This window comes from Palaemon carinicauda, chromosome 9 (genome assembly GCF_036898095.1).
Source record: "Palaemon carinicauda isolate YSFRI2023 chromosome 9, ASM3689809v2, whole genome shotgun sequence".
In the NCBI taxonomy this organism is placed as follows: domain Eukaryota; kingdom Metazoa; phylum Arthropoda; class Malacostraca; order Decapoda; family Palaemonidae; genus Palaemon; species Palaemon carinicauda.
Window position 1 is genome coordinate 78,920,481 of NC_090733.1, and position 22,661 is coordinate 78,943,141.

At 50.3% G+C, this 22,661-nt stretch overlaps 1 protein-coding gene across 1 annotated transcript in view; it reads left to right on the forward strand.

Moving 5' to 3' along the window:
- Pdhb (Pyruvate dehydrogenase E1 beta subunit) overlaps positions 1-22,661 on the forward strand; it is a 119,212-nt gene that overhangs the window by 30,842 nt on the left and 65,709 nt on the right. Inside the window, exons 2-3 of the mRNA XM_068380121.1 lie at positions 4,287-4,406; positions 4,639-4,785. Of these exons, the coding sequence (XP_068236222.1) occupies positions 4,287-4,406; positions 4,639-4,785 (267 nt within the window). The remainder of the gene's footprint in view (positions 1-4,286; positions 4,407-4,638; positions 4,786-22,661) is intronic.

A 22,661-nucleotide genomic window follows, 5' to 3' on the forward strand; every position in this document is an offset into this window, starting at 1 on the left:
GGGGAGGCAAGACTCCTAGGGGTGGCGGCTGCGGCCGCAAGCCCTAGGGGTGGCAGTCCCCCTGCATGTCCACCTGTGGGGGGATGCCTTCAGCGTTGCGTCCGCAGGTGGCAGCAACACGGGGCCGATGCTTGGACGGTCTCTGTGATCGGCCAAGGTTATCGCGTCCCGTTCACAACATCTCAACCTCCCCTGACAGCGAATCCAGTGTCGTTGAGCTTCTATGCCACGGGATTGGCAAAGGGGCTGGCCCTTCAGGCCGAAGTCGAGACCATGCTCGAGAAGGGTGCTCTCCAGGAGGTCGTGGACGGCTCCCCAGGCTTCTTCAGTCAACTCTTTCTTGTAGAGAAGGCTACTGGAGGCTGGAGACCCGTCATCGATCTCTCAGCTCTGAACAGGTTTGTCAAACAAACCCGGTTCAGCATGGAGACAGCAGACACGGTCAGACTTGCGGTGAGACCACAAGACTTCATGTGTACACTGGATCTAAAGGACACGTACTTCCAGATCCCAATCCATCCATCTTCCAGGAAGTACCTGAGATTCTGCCTAGACAACAAGATCTACCAGTTCAAGGTGCTGTGTTTCGGTCTCTCCACAGCTCCTCAGGTGTTCACCAGTGTGTTCACCCTGATTTCATCTTGGGCGCACAGGAACGGCATTCGTCTCCTTCGTTACCTGGACGATTGGCTGATCCTAGCAGACTCAGAGTCGACCCTTCTTCGGCACCGAGACAGGCTTCTGGATCTTTGCCAGGATCTGGGGATCGTGGTAAACCTCGAGACGTCCTCTCTGCAGCCGTCCCAACGACTGGCTTATCTAGGCATGCTAATAGACACCAATCTCCACAAAGCCTTTCCATCAGACGACCGGATAGCAAGGCTGAGGAGGGTGGCGGAACCCTTCCTCAGGCGAAAAGAACTCCCCGCCCAATCGTGGTTGCGTCTCTTAGGCCACCTATCCTCCCTGGCCCGTCTGGTTCCAAGCAGCCGCCTCAGGATGAGATCCCTTCAATGGCGGCTCAAGTCCCGGTGGAATCAAGGATCCGATTCCCCGGACATTCGGATCCCAATGGGGTCTCTGGAACAGACGGACTTGCGGTGGTGGCTGGCCGACGAGAACCTGCGGAAGGGAGTGAGTCTTCTCGTCTTCCCCCCGGACGCGTCAAAAGAAGGGTGGGGGGCGCACGTTCTGAACCAGAGGGCCTCAGGCCTTTGGTCAGAATCAGAAAAGTGCCTACACATCAACCTGCTAGAATTGAAGGCCGTCTTTCTGGCTCTTCAGCAGTTCCAACGGTCCCTGGCGGGTCACTCCGTGGTGGTGATGAGCGACAACACCACGGTAGTGGCTTATATCAACAAGCAGGGAGGCACTTTTTCGCAACAGCTATCCCATCTTGCAGTAGAGACTCTGAGGTGGACCGAAACCCACTCGATAACACTATCAGCTCGATTCATTCCTGGCAAGAGGAATGTGCTCGCCGACAGTCTGAGCAGGGCTTCGCAGATAGTGAGTACCGAGTGGTCTTTGGATCCTCAGATAGCCAACAAAGTCCTGACTTTGTGGGGTTCCCCGACTGTGGACTTGTTCGCGACAGCCTTGAACTTCAAGCTGCCCCTGTACTGCTCACCAGTCCCGGACCCCAAGGCACTCTGGCAAGATGCTTTCCAGCAACGGTGGGACAACATCGACGTGTACACCTTCCCACCATTCTGTCTGATGAGAAGGGTGCTCAACAGGACCAGACTATCGGTCAACTGTTCCATGACTCTGGTAGCTCCGCTATGGCATCGCGCGGAATGGTTTCCGAACCTTCTGCAACTCCTGACGGAACTCCCAAGGGAGCTTCCTCCACGACACGAGCTTCTCAGACAACCCCACTCCGGCGTCCCTCACAGGGCCGTAGCCTCGCTTCGGCTTCACGCCTGGAGACTATCCAGCGTCTCCTCACAGAGAGAGGCTTTTCGCAACAGGTTGCGGAGAGAATGTCTCGGCACCTGCGAAGGTCCTCTGAGGGAGTCTACCAAGCAAAGTGGAGAGTCTTTTGTGGTTGGTGTCGTGGAAGGGGTATCTCTCCACTCGATGCCACTATTCCAGCAATAGCGGACTTCCTCGTGTATCTGCGAGAAGAAATGCGCCTTTCTGTCTCGGCAGTGAAAGGCTATCGCTCAGCCTTAAGCTTGGCCTTCAGATTGAAGGGCGTGGATATTTCTTCATCGCTAGAACTCTCTTTACTCATACGTAGCTATGAGCTTACCTGCCCCCAGTCGGAAGTGAGACCCCCTCCTTGGAACGTGGTTCGAGTCCTCAGGTGTCTTAAGAGACCTCCCTTCGAGCCATTACGCCAGGCCTCTGATCGCCACCTCTCTTGGAAGACGGCTTTCCTACTCGCCTTGGCTTCGGCCAAGCGAGTTAGTGAACTTCATGGTCTCTCATACGACATCGCCCATTCAAGGGGATGGGGGGAGGTAACGTTCAGGTTCGTCCCTGAGTTTGTGGCCAAGACTCAGAATCCTGGAGTGCCGGATCCTTGGTTCGACTCTTTCAGGATCGCGAGTCTCCGTTCTGTAACAAAGGACCCAGACCAGCTGCTACTATGTCCAGTGAGGTGTCTGAGGCACTACTTGAAGAGAATGGCGGCAGTCCGTCCTCATGTGCGAGCTTTGTTTGTGAGCACAGGCAGGACAAAGAGGAGGGTCACCAGGAACACCATCTCAGCTTGGATTCGAAGGGTTATCCACCATGCCCTGAATCTTGACCCTCCTCCGTCACGTCGCCCACGATGTCAGGGGTATTGCTACATCCCTGGCCTTCAAGAGAAACTTCTCTGTGACGCAGGTACTTCAAGCTGGGGTCTGGAAGCGTCAAACGACCTTCACAGCCCACTACCTGCAAGACGTGACCCACAGGAGCCTCGATACGTTTTCTATCGGCCCTGTGGTGGCTGCACAACAGCTGGTCTAACCTCAGGCTCCTTTTTGGACAAGTAGCAGTAGGTTGAGGGCGTTGTTACCCGGTCTTAGTCTGCGTGAATGGAAGAGTATGTCTGACCCTTACTTCTTTCTTCATTCTCCCCTCTCTTGGGGAAGCAGCATCCTGGTCCTCGCATAGCTGACCTCGACCTCTGCAGGTAACCCATGCTTCTTTGTGCTCCTAGTATTAAGCTTAATACTGTTGCGTCTCCCATACCCTGACGAGGTGGTATGGGGAACGTCCTATCCTAGAATTCCTATCTGAAGGTCTCAAGGTCAACTTCATAGGACGCGTTACACTCTCCTCCTCACACTGCTTATGTAGGCCACTCGTTCCTAACGATGCTAGGAACTTGTGAGGTACAGGGGCTCCCTCTCTCTAGTGCTGCTCACTGAGGGATCGAGCCCCCGGGCAAGCCGAAGTCAGTAAGGCTGGGGACTTTCCACCCTTCCTAAGGGGTAAGTCACCCTCTGTAAATAGCGTGGTTTGTATTTCGGTTACGGAACAAATGACAAATTCGAAGATAATTTGTATTTTTCCTAACCATACAAACCTTAGCTATTTACACATATGTGCCCGCCATCCCTGACCCCCAAGTCAAGTCCTACCTCTAAGTGAAGTGAAGCAAGTCACCGGTGTGTGGAGGGGGGAGGGGTAGCAAGCTACCCTTCCCCACCCCCCGCTAACTAGCGCGGGGGTAATTAACCCTCGTTAAAACTATTGGCTCGTCATTTCAGCTGCGCTAAAAGGTAAACCCTCTGTAAATAGCTAAGGTTTGTATGGTTAGGAAAAATACAAATTATCTTCAAATTTGTCATTTTTTTTTAACTTTTTATAGTTTATATATGAAAGATCTATTCCGATTTTGTTACTGTTCTTAAGATATATTTTTATTGTTCATTACTCCTCTAGCAGTTTATTCATTCCTTGTTTTCTGTCTTCACTAAGCTATTTTTCCCTGTTGGAGCCCTTGGGTTTATAGCATTCTGCTTTTCCAAGTAAGGTCGTAGTTTAGGTAGTAATAATGATAATAATAATAATAATAATGATAATGATAATAAATAATAATAATTGATAATAATAACAATTAATTAATTAGTTAATAATTAATAATAATAATAATAATAATAATAATAATAATAATAATAATAATAATAATAATAATAATAATAATAATAATAATAATAATAATAATAATGATGATGATGATGATGATGATGATACAAGTAATTGAACATTCATTGTAGGGGTTTCACATATTAATTTTTATATTAAATGACTTTAGGCTAATCCAATTCTATCATTCTTTGCAGCACATCTCGGGGGTACTGACCCGTAGTTTCTCCACAACAAGAGTAGCTGCCGGCACTCAGCTTACTGTTCGTGATGCTCTTAACTCTGCTTTGGATGAAGAAATGGATCGGGATGAATCGGTGAGAATACTGATTAGGAAAAATCACTTGACTAATAAACTGCTGTTAGTAGACAAGCTGCAGTCTCTTAATACATAATATTTTCTATGTTTACCTCAATATTATAAGAAGGATTCATATGTTGATGAAAGTATAGATGTGCTTGAGCTTTGTCATGTAAAGCACTTCTGTAAGGTATGTACTTTATATTCAAACTACTGTATAAAGAAAATTTTCCTGCTGGATATTTCAGGTATTCCTGTTGGGAGAAGAAGTAGCACAGTACGATGGGGCATACAAAGTCTCTCGTGGTCTATGGAAGAAGTATGGAGATAAGAGAGTTATAGATACCCCAATCACAGAGTCTGGATTTGCTGGCATAGCTGTTGGGGCAGCCATGGTATGTACTTATGAGATTTTGTATTTGCAAATAGATTGATAACCAATTTGCCCTTGCCTTGGCTTGGAAATGGTTCCAGTATCCCTCGCATATTTTGATATGCGTATAGGTTTAAATTCCTTCTGCTGTTAAGAAGTGGTGTTACAGTATACACTAAAGGGTGCAAATGCTTGTACAGGTATACTGTTGTTAACTTACTTTATGATTACTAGAAAACAATTTATAAAAGTGAGTTGTTCCGACACAGATACAAACCTTCGCTATTTATAGGGTATTACTTTCGGCAACGCTGAAAACCAGCCAAGACAATTTTAGTGAGGGATAATTACCCCATCCGCTAGTTAGCGGGAGGGGGTTGGGGTAGACTAGCTACCCTGCTCACTCACACCTATCGGTTGAGTAACCACTTTTGCTTTTGGTTCGGTAGAGTGCAGACGTATCGTCTCTCTCTCCCGTTAAACAAACTGCCTTGACTCTATTACTTTTTCTTTTTCTTTTTGTGTGGATTTGTGTGTGTATGGTTATTGTCCCGCTATGCGGACATGTCCAGGGATTGAAGGCCGCAGCTGCGGCACCTTCATGTCATCCGTGGAGACATACCCACATCCTTTATGCCCGGCTTGCCGGGGAACTCAGTGTTCACGGGACAACACCTGTTCCGAGTGTAGGGAGTGGCCTGCCTCCCAGTGGGAGAGGTTTGCGCGTAAGAAGAAGAAGAAGTCTAAACGCGAATCTTCGCTTTCGGGGTCTTCCTCGAAATCGAAGAAATCGTGGGCTTTTGCTTCCTTTACGCCCAAATCTCTGCCCGAAGCTAATCCTCGACCAGGCCCTTCCGGGGTACGGTCGAACAGTAGCGCAGCCCTTGTGACTCCAGGTCAACCCTGTGGGATAGACGAGGGTGGCGGCTCCCCTTGTGAGTCGGCTCCTTCTCTTCCCCCAGGGAGCGCCTATTCTTTTCCAGACCTTGTGTCTTTATGGCCATTGCTGGGCGTCGATGGTCCCCCTACGAAGGAAGTTCTCCTCAAACTCCTCCAAAGGGGAGCAGAGAGAAGGCGGTTATCTCTTTCCTTTGCGGAGGTCGATCCTCCTCTTTTGGGTGCAGGCGCTGTTGCCCGTCGGTCAGGCCGAGAGTCTGGTTCCGACGCCGAGGAGTTAGCTAACCCACCAGGGGCGGTGGCAGGGCTCTCTCCAAGGCAAGCTTCCCCTTCGGGGGAACATATCTCTCGTTCGCGAGAGAAGATTGCCTCTGTGCATCGGCAATCTCTTTACGCTTTAGGCGCTCCTCCAGAGGCGGAAAGAGAACCTTGTTATAAGCGTAGTTCTCCTTCGGACGAACTCTCCTCCCCTGCGGAGGATTTATCTGTTGACCTTAATCAGTCTCCCCCTTGGGCGGAGTCTGTTGAATGTTCCTCTCTGGAGGTTTGTAGAGTGGAGGGGTGGGTAACCCCTCTCTACCCCATACTCCTCGGGCTGTGAGGAGACGTCTTTTTGAACCTGCTGGTTCTCTTCACGTTGATCCTTCGGGGTCTTGTGACGATCACCCTTTGAGCTGGCGTGATCGTGATCTTTCGGGCTCTTTCATGTTGATCCTGCGGGTTCTCTTGACAGCAGGAGTCCTTTGGGTCTCCGTCGTGCTGAGCCTTCGGGCTCCCGCGACTTGAAACATTTGAGTTTCTATTACGCTGAAGCCTCGGGCTCTTGTAACGATGGTAGCATTGAACCTCCGGGTTCTCGTACTGTCGGTCACGTCGATCTTTCGGGATCTCGTGACAGAGGAACCTCGATTCCTCGTTACGTTGACCCTTCGAGGTCTCGTAACCTGAGTTACGGTGAACCCTTGGGCTCTCGTAACTTTAGTCGCGCTAACACTTCTGTGTATCGTGACAGAGAAACTCCGGTTTCTCGTTGCGTTGATCCTTCGGGTTCGCGCAACACAGTTCATGCTGAACTTTCGGGTTCTCGTGACCAGAGTCATTCTTTTTATGACAGAGAGTTTTCAAACTCTAGTTGTGTTGATCGTTCGCGCTCACACAACACAAGCTATCGTGAACCTTCAGGTGAGCGTAACAGTGAGTTCTCTCACCAACCTGAGAGCTCTCGCGCGCACGACCAAGTTGTCGCGCTCGGCCAAATTGGCGCGCACGACCGACTTGGCGCGCACGACCGACTTGGCGCGCACGACCGACTTGGCGCGCACGACCGACTTGGCGCACACGACCGTCTTGGCGTGCGCAAACAAAATGGCGATCATGGCGCGCGGGTTCATCCTATGGCGCGCCATATGTGCAAACATCCTGTTGCTCGCCATACGCGCGAACATCCTGTTGCGCGCCATGCACGTAAACAACACACTGCGCGCCATGCGCGCTAGCAACCTTATGCGTGCCGGGTGCGCGAACAACCTCATGCGCTCCACGAGGGCGAAGAAGGTGCGCGCAATCGAGAAGGACCGCGCACGAGCTCCCTTCCGCCTACCTACAGTTCGGCGCTAGAGCGCACGACTATCTTGGCCTTCACAATCAGTCTCTCGAGCCCCTTAGGCCTCAACAGAGACAACAGTCGCCTGCGCGACCGAGCCCAGACCCTATCCCTAAGGGTAGGCCTGTGCTGATCTTGCCTGTAGGGAAGCCTCCATCAGACAAGAGGGTTAGGAAACCTGCCCAGGTTCCTAAACCCAGGGAGCAGTTCTTTCCTACGGACCTTCCCCTTAGTTCCTCAGGAGCCCCTAACCCCCATGGCTTAGCACCTTATTCAATGTAATGCGGCAAGCCATGAAGGGAGTCGTTCCCCGCTCCCAGTCCTTAGGTGATACACCTAGGATTCCCTTGTCGCCTCCTCTCTTCCCAGGGTCCTCTCCTCCCTCCAATCCTAGGAGGAGTTCGGAAGTTCCAGCACAGGCGGGTCCTTCAGGCAAGGGGAGATGGTCTTCCCCTCGCAAAAGACCTCTGGAGGAGATTAGGCATGAACCTCAGGGTAGCCCCCTGCAGTTCAAGACACCACAGGCCAGGCCAAAGGGGAAAAGGAAAAGGATTCGTCCTTCGCCCCCCAAGGAGGATAGGGTTACTCCCTATGGAGACTCCTTCCGTTCTTTACCGGTTGAGATAGTGTCTAAGGAGGCACGACCTGCGACCGGACGGGATTCACCCCGTACGGCAATGGACTTACATTCCACTCGTAAGCCGACAGAGTCCTCTAGGGGACAGAGGACCTCCGGCCTCGTGGGAGGGAACCGAAGGATTTGTTCACCATCCCTAAATCCTCGGCCAGGCTTCCTTCCTCACTGCCTTCCAGGCAGCCGGAAGCGAGCACCTCCCCGGTAGTCTCCCTATCCCCAGTCTATACAGTTGACGACTTCGACCCACTCCGGGCTCCTATGGATGAAAGCTCGGACGTGGAAGGGCAGAGCGATCTCGAGGACAATGCTCTGCCAGCAGCCACTAGCCCTAAGCTTACAGAGGATGAGAGGAAGGAGTCGGAACACACCTTCTGGCAGGTCCTAGCCTGCCTCCGTTCCATCAATGGACTTCCAGATCCATCGGCAGCCCCTCTAGATGGAAAAGAAACAGTCCTTGACCAGTTCTATGGCACTCAGAAACCTTATAGGACCAGTGCAGCTTTGCCCTGGTCAAAGGGGTTGAAGAGTGCCAAACAGAAGGCAGTGTCCCAGGCAACTGGGTCCACCTCTTCTCTCCGCTCCAACTCGTCCTCCAAGCTCCTACCTCCTCGATATGTGTTTCAGAGGAGGTACTACGAGATCCTCGGGGAATCTCTTCCAACGCTGCCTCTCGACCACTCTATAGAGGCACTCTCGAAGGCCACCCCCTTCGAGAAACTTCGGGACTTCCAGTCTCCTTTTTGGCCTCTGAAATCCTAAACCAGGAAAAGGTGGCGAAGTACGCCATGCAGGCTACTTCGTGGCTGGATTTCTGGTTAGGATCCTTAGGACAACTGATGCGGTCTAAAGACCTGTCTCGGGAGTCCTCCAGGAAGTCTTTGGAGACTTTCCTATTGTCTGGCATTCAGGCCATCGAGTTCCTCTCCCATCAGGTAGTGAACCTTTGGGGCCAACACTATCCTGAAGAGGAGAGATGCTGTCATAGACGAGCTCTATAGATATCTTCCTCAGGCCGAAGTAGCGAGACTGAGGAATGCTCCTTTTGAGGGCAATTCTTTGTTCCATCCCGAGGATGTCGAGCGGGTGGCTGAGAGGTGGAGAAAGTCCAGTCAGGACTCTCTCATCCAAAAGGTCTTAACAGCTAGACCTTACCCCTCTCAGCCACAGCGGAAAGCACAGCAAAACCCGCAGCCGAAAAGGGCTAGAGACCCAAAACAGCAGGGTAAAAAGGGTGCAAAGCAGGCCTTTCATAGCAAAAAGTCCTTGTGTGGAGGAAAGGGTAAGAAGGGATCTGGCCGAGGCCGGTCCCAATAAGACAGGCAATCTTCCCATTTGCCCATCTGTGGGTGGATGCCTGCAAAGCCGCGGGGCCGAACCCTGGACGGTCGAGGTGATTCGTTCAGGGTATCGTAGGCCCTTCACGCTCTCTCCCTCCACTGACTCGAGTGCCGATTCCATCGAACTCCTTTGCGAAGGGATCCGCACAGGAGTTTGCCCTCAGGCCAGAAGTCCAGTCCATGTTGGAGAAGGACGCTCTCCAGGAGTTCCTCGACGGGTCCCCAGGCTTCTACAGTCGACTCTTTCTTGTGAAAAAGGCGTCTGGAGGCTGGAGACCAGTCATTCACCTCTCGGCCCTGAACAGGTTTGTCGAACAGACACCTTTCAGGATGGAGACGGCTGACACAGTCAGACAAGCGATAAGACCCCAGGACTTCATGTGCACTCTAGATCTGAAGGACGCATACTTCCAGATCCCAATTCACCCATCTTACTGTGTTTCGGTCTTTCCACAGCACCCCAGGTATTCACGAGAGTATTCGCCCTAGTATCATTTTGGGCTCACAGAGTCGGCATCCGTCTCCTAAGATACTTGGACGACTGGCTGATTCTGGCAGACTCGGAGGCGGCCCTTCTCCGCCACCGAGACGAGCTTCTAAGGTTTTGCAAGGATCTGGGGATCGTGGTAAACCTCGAGAAGTCTCAACTGCTCCCCTCTCATGAACTGGGATACCAAGGCATGCGATTAAACACCCTAAGGCACAAAGCGTTTCCATCAGACAAAAGGATCCAGAGACTAAGGGAGATAGCACAGGTCTTCCTCAGTCAGGTCTTCCTCAGTCGGGAAGAGCTCCCGGCGCAGTATTGGCTTCGCCTTCTCAGTCACCTCTCTTCCCTGACCTGACTGGTCCCCAACAGTCGCCTCAGGATGAGATCCCTCCAGTGGCGACTAAAATCCCAGTGTAACCAACACTCCAATTCCCGGGATCACCTTGTCCGCATAGGGCTAGAGGAACAGTCGGACCTCAGGTGGTGGCTGGCGGAGCCGAACCTCTGCAAAGGGGTCTATCTTCTCATCTCTTCCCCGGAATTGATGCTTTTTTCGGATGCATCAAAAGAAGGGTGGGGGGGGCTCACGTGCTGCACCATTACATCTCCGGCCAATGGTCCGAATCAGAAAGGTACTAGCACATAAATCTCTTAGAGATGAGAGCAGCCTTTCTGGCCCTCAAAGAGTTCCACCAGGTCCTGGCGGGGCACTCCGTCGTGCTGATGAGCGACAACACCCCGGTTGTAGCTTATCTAAGCAAACAGGGCGATACCTTTTTGCAGCAGCTTTGCCATCTTGCAGTAGAGATACTCAGATGGGCAGAGAACAACACGGTGACTCTATCAGCTCGCTTCATTCCAGGCAAGCGGAATGTTTTAGCAGACAAGCTGAGCAGAGCGACTCAGATAGTTGGCACCGAGTGGTCTTTGAATCCTCTTATAGCCAACAAAGTCCTGACTTTGAGGGTTCCCCGACTGTGGATCTGTTCGCAACGGCCATGAATTTCAGGCTCCCGTTGTACTGCTCCCCAGTCCCGGATCCCCAAGCTCTTTGGCAAGATGCTTTCCAACAACGGTGGATAAACCTGGACGCCTACGCGTTTCCCCTGTTCTGTCTGATGAGAAAAGTCCTCAACCAGGTACGAGCAAGCAACAACTTGCAAATGACCCTCATAGCTCCGCTATGGCATCACACAGAATGGTTCCCGGACCTTCTGCATCTCCTCACGGAGATCCCGAAGGAGCTTCCTCCACAGCACCACCTCCTCAAACAACCACATGCCAACATCTTCCACAAAGCCATAGCCTCGCTTTGACTTCACGTCTGGAGACTATCCAGCACCTCCTCAGACAGAGAGGCTTTTCGCAACTGGTTGCGAAAAGAATGGCTGGACACCTCAGGAGATCCACAGAGGCAGTCTACCAGGCGAAGTGGTCAGTTTTCTGTGGTTGGTGTTCTGGAAGGGGTATCTCTCCCCTCGATGCCTCTGTTCCAACTATAGCGAAGTTTCTTGTATACCTTCGGGAAGAAATGCTCCTCTCGGTCTTGGCAGTCAAAGGCTACTGCTCAGCCTTGAGTCTCGCCTTTAGACTGAAATGAGTCGATATTTCCTCCTCGTTGGAACTTTCTTTGCTCATACGCAGTTACGAGCTTACTTGTCCCCAGGCAGAGCTAAGACCTCCTCCTTGGAACGTAGTTCGTGTCCTCAGGTCTCTGAAGGGCTTCCCCTATGAACCACTACGCCAGGCCTCAGATCGCCACCTCACGTGGAAGACGATGTTCCTGCTCGCTCTGGCTTCGGCCAAGAGAGTCGGCGAACTTCATGGTCTATCTGCTGATGTCTTCCACTCTAGGAGATGGGGGAAGTAATCCTCAACTACGTCCCTGAGTTTGTAGCTAAGACTCAAAATCCGGGTGTGCCGGACTCCAGGTTCGGCCCATTTCGGATAGAGTGTCTTCGTTCTGTAACCGAAGATCCAGACCAACTGTTACTATGTCCAGTAAGGAGTCTGAGGTGTTACTTAAAAAGAACAGCAAAAGCTCGCCCCCGTGTACGAGCACTTTTTGTTAGCACGGGGAAGGTCAAGAGGAGGGTCACGAGGAATACTATTTCTTCCTGGGTAAGGAAAGTAATCGAATACGCTCTATATCCAGATCCTCCTCTGTCCAACTGTCCCAGAGCTCATGACGTCAGAGGCATTGCAAGTGTCTGGCGTTCAAGAAGAATTTTTCTGTGGCACAGGTATTGCAAGCAGGCGTGTGGAAGCATCAGACAACCTTCACAGCCCACTACCTGAAACACGTAACCCACTGGAGCTTGGAAACCATCTTCATTGGTCCTGTGGTGGCCACACAACAAGTGATCTAATGCCTCAGGTTCCTTGATGGACAAGTAGCAAAGGGTTGAGGGCTGAGGTTACCCGGGTTAGTCCGGGGTGAATGAAAAGAATGTCTGGCTCACTTCTTCTTCTCTCTCTCTCTCTCTGTCTCTCTCTTCCCCCCGGGGAAACAGCTCCGCAAGACCGAAGCATAGCTGACCTCACCCCTCTGCAGGTAAGATTCATTTCTCTTGTGCATCTTGAGTATGGGATGAATATTTTGTTACGTCACCAATACCTCTTGAGGGAGGGTATTGGATATGTCTCGGAATCCTCGAGTTCCTACGTAAAGACAAGCCACGAGTCTCTCTCACACAAGCTTCTGCAGGCCGCTATCAGTGAATTACCTTGTAACTACTTTGATTTTAGCGAGGGTAGGGTTCCTACTAATTAGATAAAAAGTCAATTAGGAGGAAACCCGTGTCATGACCAAAGCCAGTTGGTAGAACTTCCTCCTAAGAGTAAGTCACCCTATAAATAGCGAAGGTTTGTATGTGTGTCAGAACAAATAACAAATTTGGAAATACAGTAGGGTCCCGAATTACACGTGTTCTAATTACGCGATTTCTCAATTACGCGATCGATAGTTTTTAAAAATTAAATTTCCTGTATCTGCGAGGAGCATTCTAAATCCGCGAGTCAAGCACCGCGAAGCGTAGGAAATCTATTGTTTTCTTAATTGTATTGGGGGGGGGGGATGGTTCCCCGATGTCTGAGAAGGGGGGGGGGGGGAGAATGTGAGAGAAAGATTTCTGTTCAAACATTTTAAGACTAGTTTTGGATGAAAAATGTTAAGGTTGGCCCATCTGTTCTGTGAACTTGTCGCTAGGCTAGCCTAACTGTCCAACACCTATATGTATAATATTCCATATTTGTACTAATTAATTTTTATACTTACGTTGTGATTATGGTGAAAAATCCTTATTCATTAAACTTTAAATTAAAAACCATCAAAATCAACAGTGCCATTTGAAATATTGAAAAGTGTCCAAAAAAAAAAAATCAACAGAACAGCATCGTCATGGGAACACCTTTGTTGCTTTCGTGTGCAAGACTACCGCTATCATCCAGTAGTAGTGCGTTGTGCTCCGTTTCATCTAAATTGTTTGAAATTCTTTTATATAGTACTTTTGAAACCAAAAATTAAATTAAATAAAGACTATTTTATATCATGCTACTGCCAAACATGTCACTACAACCAAACCCATTACTTTGTTTAGTACGTTCCATCGCCGATCATAACGAACTCGCTAACCAATTTTAACATCTGTCTATAGGTTAACTTTTGCGGCAAAAGATATCTTACCAGGTACTATGTAATAATAATGTTATAATTAATGTTGTTTTATTTATCCTTAGAAAATCAAAATAAATGAAATATGAGCAATTTTGTTTCGTGTTTTTTTTTTTTTTCCTAAAAAAACGCCTCCTTAAAAGGAAAATTTTTTTTTTACGTTTCATCGTCGATCATAAACGCATTTACTCCTGAAAGTGATATTGAAGAGCTTTTACTAAAGATGTTATTATAAATAAAGATTATAAATAGGTGGTAAAATATCTATGATTAAAGTGTAGCAGCATCAAGAAATGTTGGGGTTCGCCCTTTACATAAGCATGTACTGTACATTGGATTAGACAGAACGTAGAAAAAATCAATTAGGGAAAAATCGGTATTCGATATCCTCTTCATCAGCATCGTCAATCGGGCTTTTTATTCTCAGTCGCTAACTAGTTATTGCACTGTCAAGATCTGCACACATTCCGATAATTCACATTTGAAGGTTTTCTGGGACAGGATGGATAGAGAAAATACCGAACTATATAAAATGTTTTTTTAACCTGTTAAGCGTCACCCACGTGATAAACCGTTCACCACGATCTACTCGGTACCGCCTTCAACTGTATATTCCATTCATGACTTTAATTGCCTTTTACAAGCCGTCAGTCTCGTGATATTACGTTTACTCGTATAGTAAGTATAGGATCATCACTTGGCAACACTCAGCATATGGGGACTGTGAATAGAAACTTATATGATGTCTGGCAACTATTTTTCTGAAGGTAGCTTGATGTTAGAAAACTGGTTTCCTATCAGTGCGCTCGGGTATTCATGCATAAGTGGTTATTTGTTGTTCCTTTTGTAATGAACGGTCTAAAGAGGAAGGTTATTTCTTTAGATGAAATAAATGATATTCTTGTTGAGGAATTTGATAATGATAACCTGTTTGATAATGAGAGCACTAGTTCTGAATCCTTCAGTGATGAGTATATTAAAGAAACAAAGTTTTCTTTCGATGCCGAAAGCGAAAATGACTTCTCATTACCGAATGACTGGACAACGAAATTTCACAAAACTATAAAGGGAAAGGAAATGCCGAGAGAGAGAGAGAGAGAGAGAGTGAGAGAGAGAGAGAGAGAGAGAGAGAGAGGAGAGAGAGAGAGAGAGAGAGAGGAGAGAGAGAGATCCCTTTCCTTTTGTTGCTTATCCAGGCGTAAGATTTACGATTGAAGATAAAAAGAACCCATTAGAATATTCAGTATTATGTAGTCATTTGAAATGAAATAATAGTAGTATTAATTGTATTTTTTACTCAACCATTTAATTAATATTCCTACTTTTAACTATAATTACGAATTATAAGCATAAAGAAATGATATTAACTTTGAAAAATTATCATTAGTGAAATGACCGCTCAGGGCAAAAAAAGCGTGACAATACGTTAGCGGCAACCTGGTCCAGGGGGGACGCTTAGATGTTTTCTGGCAGAAAATTACGGTAGATTATCGTACAGCAGCCTAGTGCACACTTGCGTCTAGTGGCCGTGTTTAGGTGTGGGAGTGTCATCATGGATATACAGTACTATACTGTAATTTTTAACTATTGCTAGATACTGTATCAAACCTTGAAAACCCTTTTTTGTTTTTTGTATCTATAGGAAATAATTCTACATCATTCGGAAAATACTGAAAACAGTAAGCTATGCATAGTACAGTAGTAAATACTACAGTCATAGAAAATTATCAAAACTTTAACAACTTTTTATTGTTTTATTTATCCATAAAAGAAATTTTGTACAGTATTTTATAAAAAAATCTATAAGAAGGATTTCTTACAGTATTGTTAAGATAAAAGCTACAGTATATTATATATATATATATATATATATGTTTTATATATATATAATATATACATACATACATACATACATACATACACACACACACACAGCGTATATACAGTATATATATAGCTAGAAAGCTAGAAATGGAGTGAAAAAAAATTGACGGGTAGGTTGCTGCTTGCCGCCATGATGTGTTTCGAAATATACGAATTTCCAATTACACGAGGCCTTTCATCGACCAAATTCTCGCATAATTCGGGACCCTACTGTAATTTGTTTGTTCCGTAACCGAAATACAAACCACGCTATTTACATTGGGTTTACCTTTTAGCGCAGCTGAAATGGCGAGCCATTAAAATTTAACGAGGGTGTATTACCCCCGCGCTAGTTAGCAGGGGGGTAGGGGAGTGGTAGCTAGCTACCCCTCCCCCCCCTCACACACAGGTGAATGCTCACTTTCACTTTTGGCTCGGACTGGGACAGACGTCTCTGTCTTGGTCCTCTCTTGGCAGCCATTGTTTGTTTTGTCTTTACTTAATCGCTTACTTTTCTTTTACTCAATATATATGTAAACATGTTTTCATGTTTGTGTATATATTTGAGTATAGAAATCAGTAAGTTAACTTTTCAGAGTTGTGTGTGTAGTGTACGATATCTCCGTGGAGTCCTCGGCAGTTAGGCCACCACGGCATAATTTTATGGGTTGCGATCGAGTTTGACTTCGGTCTTTTTCTCTCTCGCTCTCTCTTGAGGTCGTTCACCCTTTTTACTACGTTTTACTACACCCCTCGTAGCTTCCTTTCCGTGTGGGGGTGGGGGGGGGGGTCGCTACGCCGTACGTTTTGTCTCAATTAGTTTGTGAATCTAATTGTAGTTGTTAATTTTTCAGCTTGTAGAACGATTCCTTTCGGGGTTTTCGTTCCTTCTTTAGTGTTCATTCATTTTTTAATTACATAATTACATAGTTTTATAATTATAATTGTTATAATTCTTTTTTGGTTACAGCTCTCCTTCCGTGAGTGTAAGTGGTTGTGAGGGCACGTGCCTGTTGTGTAATTCTTGTTTCCTTTCCCTCGGGATTCCTCTTCGGAGCCTTCCCGGGGGAATGAAAGTGTACTAATGATTTTTGTTTTATTTTTTTACAGTTATCGATCTAGTTCGTTTCTGTAATATGGCAACGGTGTGAGCTGTCTTGTGGAGGCCTGGGGATTTGGCTGTTGCTGCCTCCCCTTTGGATTTTCGTCAGGGGCGTGTCTCCTTCTACTGGAAGTACTCCCGTGACGATTGACAGCTCTCCAGTTTATTTTAGAACTCTCAGGAGGCTTGCCTCCTTGGGTGGGTAACTTTCCTTCCGAGGGAAGTTTTTCCTGTCCAGGCTTGAGTTTTTCCCCTTTTGGGGGGTTCTTCTCTTGACTTTTTTTCGTGCGACTATGCTCTTGGTGCTGAGTGGTCACACCTGCAGTTTCGCTCAAGGGGCTGGGCAACTGCAGGAGCCCCTCTTCGGAGGATTGCTCCTTTTAGGTCACTGGCTGACCAGTCTCTTCTACGAAGTGTTTCTCTTTCGTTCTCGAGAGAGTACACTCATAGAGACTCCTCTTCGGAGGTTTCTTCTGCTGCTGTTGCTGTTGGCCTCCTTCGCCGTAAGGCTCACCGTCCACCTCGTCATAAGGGCCTCTCATCTCCCTATAAGGGTGCTAAGAGGCGCCTTTTTGAATCTCCGTTTGCAGCCTATAACTCCTTCTTCTTGATCTTCCGCCCTGGTGCAGATGGACAGCAGTCTGATCTCGTCTTCCGACGGGCAACGGTCTTCCCGACGGACAACGGTCTTCCAACGGACATCAGTCTCCCGGCGGACAGGCAACGGTCTTCTGATGGACATCTGTCTCCCGACGGACAACGATCCCTTCGGGGCAAAGGGTTGCCTCCCAAGGGGGTTCTTCCCTTGCGTGTCAGGGTTCCCCTGCGCGCCCTTCTGCTGTGTTCTCTCCTGCTGCTGCTCAGTGTTTCTCCTGCTCATCAGCGCTTCCTGATCGCTAGCGCTCTCCTGTTCGCCAGCGCTCTCCTGTTCGCCAGCGCTCTCCTGTTCGTCAGCGCTCTCCTGTTCGTCAGCGCTCTCATGATGATCATCTCTGCTGTTCCTGTTGGTTCCTGTTACGCGCTCTGTGCGCCCACGTTCGCCCTCGCGATCTAGAACTTCGGTTCAGGTCTGGGTCAAGGACTCTTCTTCTATGCGCAGGCTTCCACGCGTTGCCTTCTGCTCGTCAACGATCATCAGCTCGCCAGCGACCTTAGACGCGTCAACGTTCACTTGCTCGCCAGCGATCTCCTACGCGTCAACGATCACCACGCGTGTCAGTTCCCCTGACCACCATCAGTAGCGATCTAGCGCTCGCCTGCTGTGGACCACGATCTCCGGTAGCTGAGTCTCACCTTTTCTTCTGTCCTGTGTGCCAGCTTTCTTCATTTGCCAGCGCATATCTGCGCGCCCTTCTTTGCCACGCACCAATGGGCGCCAACAGTTTTCTGACCGTCTAGGATCGCCTGATTAACAGCTGGCTTCAGCGCTCACCTTCCTGATGCACCTGCGCGCCTTCTGTTAGCGCGATGCGCGCTAACCATCACTACTCTCTCTCGCGTTGGCAACCGCCTAGGCACCCGCGCGATTTTTCATCTGCTCGCTAGCGTTTTGTTAACGCACCACCGCTCGCCAACGCGCCGTCGCTTGCCAACGCGCTATCGCCTACCTGCGCGTCAGCGCTCACCAGCTCACCACCGATTGCCTGTTGATCCACATCGCCAGCGGTCTTCCTCACCCACGCGGCAGCGCGTTTCCTCGCCATCGCGCCAACGCTTGCGTTCGCCGCCATGGACACGCGCTCATTCACCTCGCGACCGCTCGCCTGCACGCCCGCGCGACCTCTCGCCTGCGCGTCCGCGCGACCTCTCGCCTGCGCGTCCGCGCGACCTCTCGCCTGCGCGTCCGCGCGACCTCTCGCCTGCGCGTCCGCGCGACCTCTTGCCTGCGCGTCCGCGCACATGCTCTCCAATGTTCGCCCGCGCGCGAACCAACGGTATTCCATCGCGCGAACTGATGGTTTCCGTCGCGCGGACGGACGGTGTTCCGTTGCGCAAACTGACAGGGTTCTGTCGCGCGAACCGACGGTGTTCCGTCGCGCGAACCGACGGTGTTCCGTCGCGCGAACCTACGGTGTTCCGTCGCGCGAACCGACGGTGTTCCGTCGCGCGAACCGACGGTGTTCCGTCGCGCGAACCGACGGTGTTCCGTCGCGCGAACCGACGGTGTTCCGTCGCGCGAACCGACGGTGTTCCGTCGCGCGAACCGACGGTGTTCCGTCGCGCGAACCGACGGTGTTCCGTCGCGCGAACCGACGGTGTTCCGTCGCGCGAACCGACGGTGTTCCGTCGCGCGAACCGACGGTGTTCCGTCGCGCGAACCGACGGTGTTCCGTCGCGCGAACCGACGGTGTTCCGTCGCGCGAACCGACGGTGTTCCGTCGCGCGAACCGACGGTGTTCCGTCGCGCGAACCGACGGTGTTCCGTCGCGCGAACCGACGGTGTTCCGTCGCGCGAACCGACGGTGTTCCGTCGCACGAACCGACGGTGTTCCGTCGCGCGAACCGACGGTGTTCCGTCGCGCGAACCGACGGTGTTCCGTCGCACGAACCGACGGTGTTCCGTCGCACGAACCGACAGTGTTTCTTCGCACGAACGTCGGCTTAATTCTTGCAGTATCCATTGCTCATCTATGGGTTATCGCTCGCCGACCACCAGCTCTCGCCCTTCCTACCACGTTCGCCCTCCTTCTGCGCTCCTTCGCTCACCTTCGTTTGTGTTCCTGCGTGACCGCGCATGGGCGCTTCCACGTTCGCCCACGCGCAAATCATTGATTTACCATCGCGCGAGCTCCAGGGCGATTGCGACCACGGTTCCCATTGGGGTTTTCGTAGCATGGCCAGCCCTGGCGAGTTCTTCTGGAACATATTTCCAGAACACGGCCTCACCCTGTAAACGCAGAGCATGGCACTTGCAAGAATAGGAAGAATCTTCAGGGAGGTCTGAGCAACACTAATCTTTCCAGAACCTGGGTTAGCCCTTCCCCGTCATTCCCTGGAAGGATTTTTGGCGGGGGGCTTTCCGTTCGAGTTTTCTCCATTGGCCAAGGGGTGACTGCTTACCCCTTCCTCTTCTCCACCTCGTGTAGGGGGCTTACCAGGTCCTTTCCCTCCTCGGTTACGGCCCGAGGTTTGGTTCAAGGAAGCTACAGGAAGATCATGGGTACTTTCCTCCTCTTGGGCTCAGGCACCTTGGCGTTTCGTCGTTAAGTATCTAACTTGCGGGCAAGCTCGATGTTGGACCATCTGGACGCGCTGACCGAGGGCTTCCTTTCGGGTGTCTCATCCGTGGATGTCGACAACCTCAGACACCCTTCCATCCTTGAGAAGAGTTTGTTTGTGCCCAAGGATAGAGACTTAGACAGCGGCTGTGCGGAGGAAATCGACTTCTGTTTTCACTCCTCCAAGGCGCTTTCTTCCAGACTCTGCAGGGCTCCAGCGCCTTTTTCTTTCAACCATGTCGGCCTAAGTTATCAACTACGACAACTGAGACAAGGTGTCCAATTGCAGTTTCCTCCTGTCAGGAACAGATGGCACGGGAGGCTCCCCCGAGGGGGGGCATAGTCCTAAAGGGAGCGGCAGAGTTCACGAACTCTAGGATTGGCCCCCCCCCCCTTGCAGGTTTCTCGCTGGGAGGATGCTTAAGGTTTCTCATCCGGATGACAGCTTCCCGATGCCCATTCCCGCACGATCTCTGTGATCAGCCAAGGATATCGCACCTGCCGTCTCTTTCAGCGAATTTGGTGTCTCTGAACCTCTATGCCATAGGGTCGGCAAGAGTTGCCCGTTTGGGCAGAATGATCCATACCTTAGGAGAAGGTCCTCCATAGGATCATCGACGGCTTCACCCCCGGCTTCTTCAGTCGATCCTTTCTTGTAAGGAAGTATCTGAGTCGGGAGTTCCGTAGTCGACCTCTCAGCCCTGATCAAGTTTGTCGAACAAACTTCGTCCAGCGTAGAACAGCAGAATCGATCAGACTGGTAACGAGGCGACAGGACTCCTTAAACCCTGGATCGGAAGGACGGGTACTTTCAGTTCCCATTCCATCCATCTTCCAGGGAGCTCGTGGAATTCAGCCTAGACTGCAGGTATTCCTGCTTATGATGCAGTGTGGCGATCCCGCCGTGGCATCGCAGGTTTTTTTCCCCAGAGAACTCTCCCTGCTTTCCTCATGGCCGCTCAGGTGCAGGCTTCCGCCTCCTTCGCTTTTTGGAGGGCTGGTCAACTCCGGTAGGCTCGGGTTCGACCTTCTTCAGCGCCGGGACAAGCTTCCGGATGCTTACCATGAGTGTGGGTTCATGGTATTTTGCTAGGAGCCTTCTCTCTTCTGCTTCAACATCTGGAGTATCTGGCCATGATATTGAGTCAACGGCCTTACCACATTGGAAACTCCGCTTCTTGTCCGTCCAGCGAGGTTAAGCAACGTCGGTTCTGGTCGGCACTTGGATGGGTTACCACCTGGGGACGCCAGATTCTGTTGCCACCTCCTCCGAGCCTTCCCTTCAGTTGACTGTGGCAAGGCTGAGGAGAGTCGCAGTACCTGTTCTCAGTCAAGCAGAGCTTTCAGCCCTACATTGGAACATTTCCTAGTTCTCCTTTCCTCATTGACCCGTCTATAGTTCCGAACGGTCGCCTCAGGATAAGTTCCATGTGGGCCGGTCCAAGTTCCGGTGGTTTCAGGCAACGATTAACCGGACTTCCTGGCCCCTATGGGACCAGCGGAACTATTAGACCTGACCTGCAAGAGTTGTTGACCTATGGAACCTCTTGATGGGAGTGGATATTCTCGTCCTTTCCCCACATTCTTGATGCTGTTCTCGGACTCGTCAAAAAAAAAAAAGGGAGGGGGGGGGGTTGGCATGTTCCGGTCCAGGCCTATGGTCAGGATCTAAAGGATACCTCTCCATCATTCAGGCAGGCTTAGGGGCCGTAGTCTGGCCCCTCTACAGATCCTACAGCTCCTGCTGAGTCGCTCCGTGCGCGTCGACTTCATGATTCTGGCGTGTTCTAACCAGCAGGGGACGCATTTTCACACCTTCACATCTTGCAGTAGAGATACCGAGATGATTGAGATACTCTCAATACCACCATCGGCTCTCTCATTCCAGGCAGAGGAATGTTCTCTCCGACTATCCGAGCAGAGCCTCGTAGAGAGAGTATACCTGGGGGTCTTTGGCCTTGAGTAACCAGCAAGTCCTGGTCTGGGGGACCTGATCGCGACAGCTTGGAACTTCAAGCTTCCGCTGTTCTTCCCCCCAGTCTCAGACCCCGAGACTCTGGCAAGATACATTCCGGTGATGGTGGGACAACTTCGACGCCTGCGTCTTCCCTCCTTTTTGTCTGTGAAGAATGGGTCTCAACAAGACCAGGTTGTCTGTCAACCTTTCAATGGGAGAGCTCCACTGGGACTATGCGCAGAACGGTTTCTGGACCCTCTGCTTCCCCTGACGGAACTCCCGGGAGAGCTTCTCCCACGGCACAGACTACTCAAACAACCACACTGCAACATCTTTCACGAACCGGGGCGTCGCTTCGGCTTCATGCCTGGAGACACTACGCCTCCTCCTCAATAAGAGACAACCCGCTACAGTCGCGGGACGGAGGTCGCGTCATCTGCGATAGTCATCCGCAGGGGTCTTCCAGGCAAAGTGAAGAGTCTTCGGTGGTTGGTGCCGTGGGAGATATACCTCTTCCCTTGAGGCCTCTTCTCCAGCAATAACGGTCTTATTGCCTTTCAGCGGGAGGAAACTCCTGTCCGCTCTCGGCAATGAAGCCTGTCGCTCAGCCTTTCCCTGACCTTCAGGCTTAAAGGAATAACTTTTTCCTGCCCGCTGGATCTTTCCTCGCTCATGCGAAGCTACGATCGTCCCTGCCCTAGTCGGAAGAAGACCTCCAACTTGGAGCATGGCTCGTACTTTTTAGTCCCTTAAGAGATCTTCTCAAGACCCTTTACGACAGGCCTCGGATTGTATTCCGCCTTGGGTCTCCTGCTCACTCTGGCCACGGCCAGTGTGTAAGCACTTTCTAAGGAAGAGGGGAAGGCAACATTCAGGTTTGCTCCTGAGTTGTTGGCTAGACTCAGATTCTGGGGGTCCCGGCCCTTCGGTCCAATTCCTTCAAGATTTTGAGTCTCCATTCTGTATCTGATGTCCCAAGACCTTCTCTTTCTTGCCAGTAAAGGAATCGAGAGGTTAGCTTTGGGAACAGCTGCAGTTTGTCCTCAGTTGCAGCCGATTTGGGAGCACAAGGAGGACACTGGGGAGAGTCACCAGTATACCTCTTCAGCTCGGACTCAAGG